This window comes from Etheostoma spectabile, chromosome 15 (assembly GCF_008692095.1).
Source record: "Etheostoma spectabile isolate EspeVRDwgs_2016 chromosome 15, UIUC_Espe_1.0, whole genome shotgun sequence".
NCBI classification, from domain to species: domain Eukaryota; kingdom Metazoa; phylum Chordata; class Actinopteri; order Perciformes; family Percidae; genus Etheostoma; species Etheostoma spectabile.
The window spans coordinates 34,368,250-34,370,597 of record NC_045747.1 but is presented as its reverse complement, the minus strand read 5'-3'; the positions used below and the strand labels follow the sequence as shown (position 1 = coordinate 34,370,597).

The 2,348-nt window shown below is 42.2% G+C and overlaps 1 protein-coding gene across 1 annotated transcript in view; it reads right to left on the bottom strand.

Annotated features, from left to right (window-relative positions):
• mvp (major vault protein) overlaps window positions 1-2,348 on the bottom strand; it is a 56,155-nt gene that overhangs the window by 20,559 nt on the left and 33,248 nt on the right. The window contains 1 exon segment of the mRNA XM_032536877.1: window positions 358-502. Coding sequence (XP_032392768.1) covers window positions 358-502 — 145 coding nt within the window.

Below are 2,348 nucleotides of genomic sequence, written 5' to 3'. Positions count from 1 at the left end.
CCATAAAGAGCAGGTCTAGACCAGACTCTGGGATGTTATTTACAGAAACCCAACAACTCTTCGAAATATCAGTTTTGGTGGAGGGGACACCCACCCTCTCTGCATCCTCCCCTAACTCTACACCGATGTGTGGTACCTGCAGTCCTGTATAAAGAAGCACTTAACTATCAGAAGAAGAAGAAAACTGACGACACTGAAGACGGGCCGAGGGACTACGGAGTAAATTAGGTTTCTTGCTAATTCCAGCGTTGCATCTATCTCAGATCCGGATGTTGGTGAACGTGCTCGGTCCCTATCACATGATTTAATGAACACATGAATGAACCAGAAGGAGAGGGGGGACGGCGTGGTTCAGACCTTGTGGAAATCGTCAAACTGCACGGAGGCGACGGCTCCTCGGACTCGGGAGGCGATGGCTTTGCAGGAGTCTCCAACAAAGTCTGGAACGGAGAAGAGCGCCGTGGCGTCGGCAGGGTCCACCGGGGACTTCACGTCGAAGTGCCTGAAGAAGAAGAAGGAGAAGAAGAAGAAGAAGAAAAGCGGACATGTTCAGAGACGGTACATTCAAACCCATTTATCAAACCACACAACGGAGTGTAGGGGGTCTTCACTCTGTTCTATAGACCTTAGTGGTCCCTAATACTGTATCTGAAGTGTATTATATAGACGTAGTGGTCCCCAATACTGTTCTGAAGTCTCTTTATATATGACTTAGTGGTCCTAAATATCGGTATCTGAGTCTCTTTATATACGAACCTTAGGGGTACCTAACAAACTCCTGTATCTGAACAGGTCTCTTTATATAGAACCCTTAGTGGTTCCCTAATACTGTATCTGAGTCCTTTAAAAGAACTTAGGGGTCACGAACTACGTGTATCTTGAAGTCTCTTGATATAGACCGTGGGTCCCTAATCCTGTATATGAAGTCTCTTGATATAGACCTTAGTGGTCACTAATAAGGTATTGAAGTCTTTTTATTAAGACCTTAGGAGGAGTCCCCTAATACTGTCTCTGAAAGTCGTTTATATTAGACTTAGTGGTCCCTAATACTGTATCTGAAAGTCCTTCTTAATATAGACCTTAGTGGTCCCAATTATGGATTGAAGTCTCTGATATAGACCTTAGTTGAGTCCCTAATACTGTATCGAAGTCTCTTATATAGACCTTAGTGGTCCCTATATACTGATCTGAAGTCTCTTTATATAGGACCTTAGTGGTCCCTAATACTGTATAGAAGTCTTTATATAGACCTTAGGGGTCCTGCCAATCCTGGGATCTGAAGCTCTTTTATATAGCACCGTGTGGTCCCTAATACGGTATCTGAAGTCTCTTTAACAGACATGTAGGGGTAAACGAATACTATCTGAAGCTCTTATATAGACCTAGGGGTCCCCTAGATGAGGATGGAAAGCTCTTTTATATAGACCTTAGTGGTCCCTAATAACGTATATGAAATTCTTCTAGATAGACCGTAGTGGTCCCTAATACTGGTATCTGAGTCTCTTCTATCGACCTTACGTGGTCCTAATACTGTATCTGAAGTACTTTATATAGAACGTAGTGGGTCCCGAATACGGTATCTGAAAGTCTCATTTTATATAGACCTTAGTGGTCCCTAATACTGTATCTGGAAGTCTCTTTATCTAGACCTTGTGGTCCTAATACTGTATTCTGAAAGTCTCGTATATAGACCTTAGTTGGTCCCTAATATGTATCGGAAGTCTCTTGATATCGACCTTAGGTGGTCCCTAATACGGTATCGAAGTCTCTGTATATAGCCTGAGTGGTTCCCTAAATACTGTATTGAAGTCTCTTTATATAGACCTAGGGGTCCCAATTAAGCATGTATCTGAAGTCTCTTTTTGCTAGAGACCTTAGCGGTCCCTAATACGGTATCTGAAAGTCTCTTTTATAGACCTTAGTGGTACCTAATACTGGATCTAAGGTCTCTGTATATAGTACCTTAGTGGTCACTATATGTATCTGAAGCTATTTATAAAGACCTTAGGGTCCACTAGAATGATCTGAAGTCTCTTATAGAGACCTTAGGGGTCCCATAATCCTGTATCTGAATATCTTTATATGACCTTAGTTGGTCCCAAAGAGTATCTGAAGTTCTCTATATAGCCCTTAGGGTCCCTAATACTGTATATGAGTCTATTTAATAGACCTTAGTGGTCCCTAACTACTGGATCTGAAGTCTCTGTATAGAGACCTTAGTGGTCCCCTATAATGGATCTGAAGTCTACGTTTGTTATTCGACCTTAGTGGTCCGAAGACTGTATCTGAAGTCTCTTGATATGGGAACTTAGTGGTCCCTAATCCGTATCTGGAAGTTCTTTATCGAA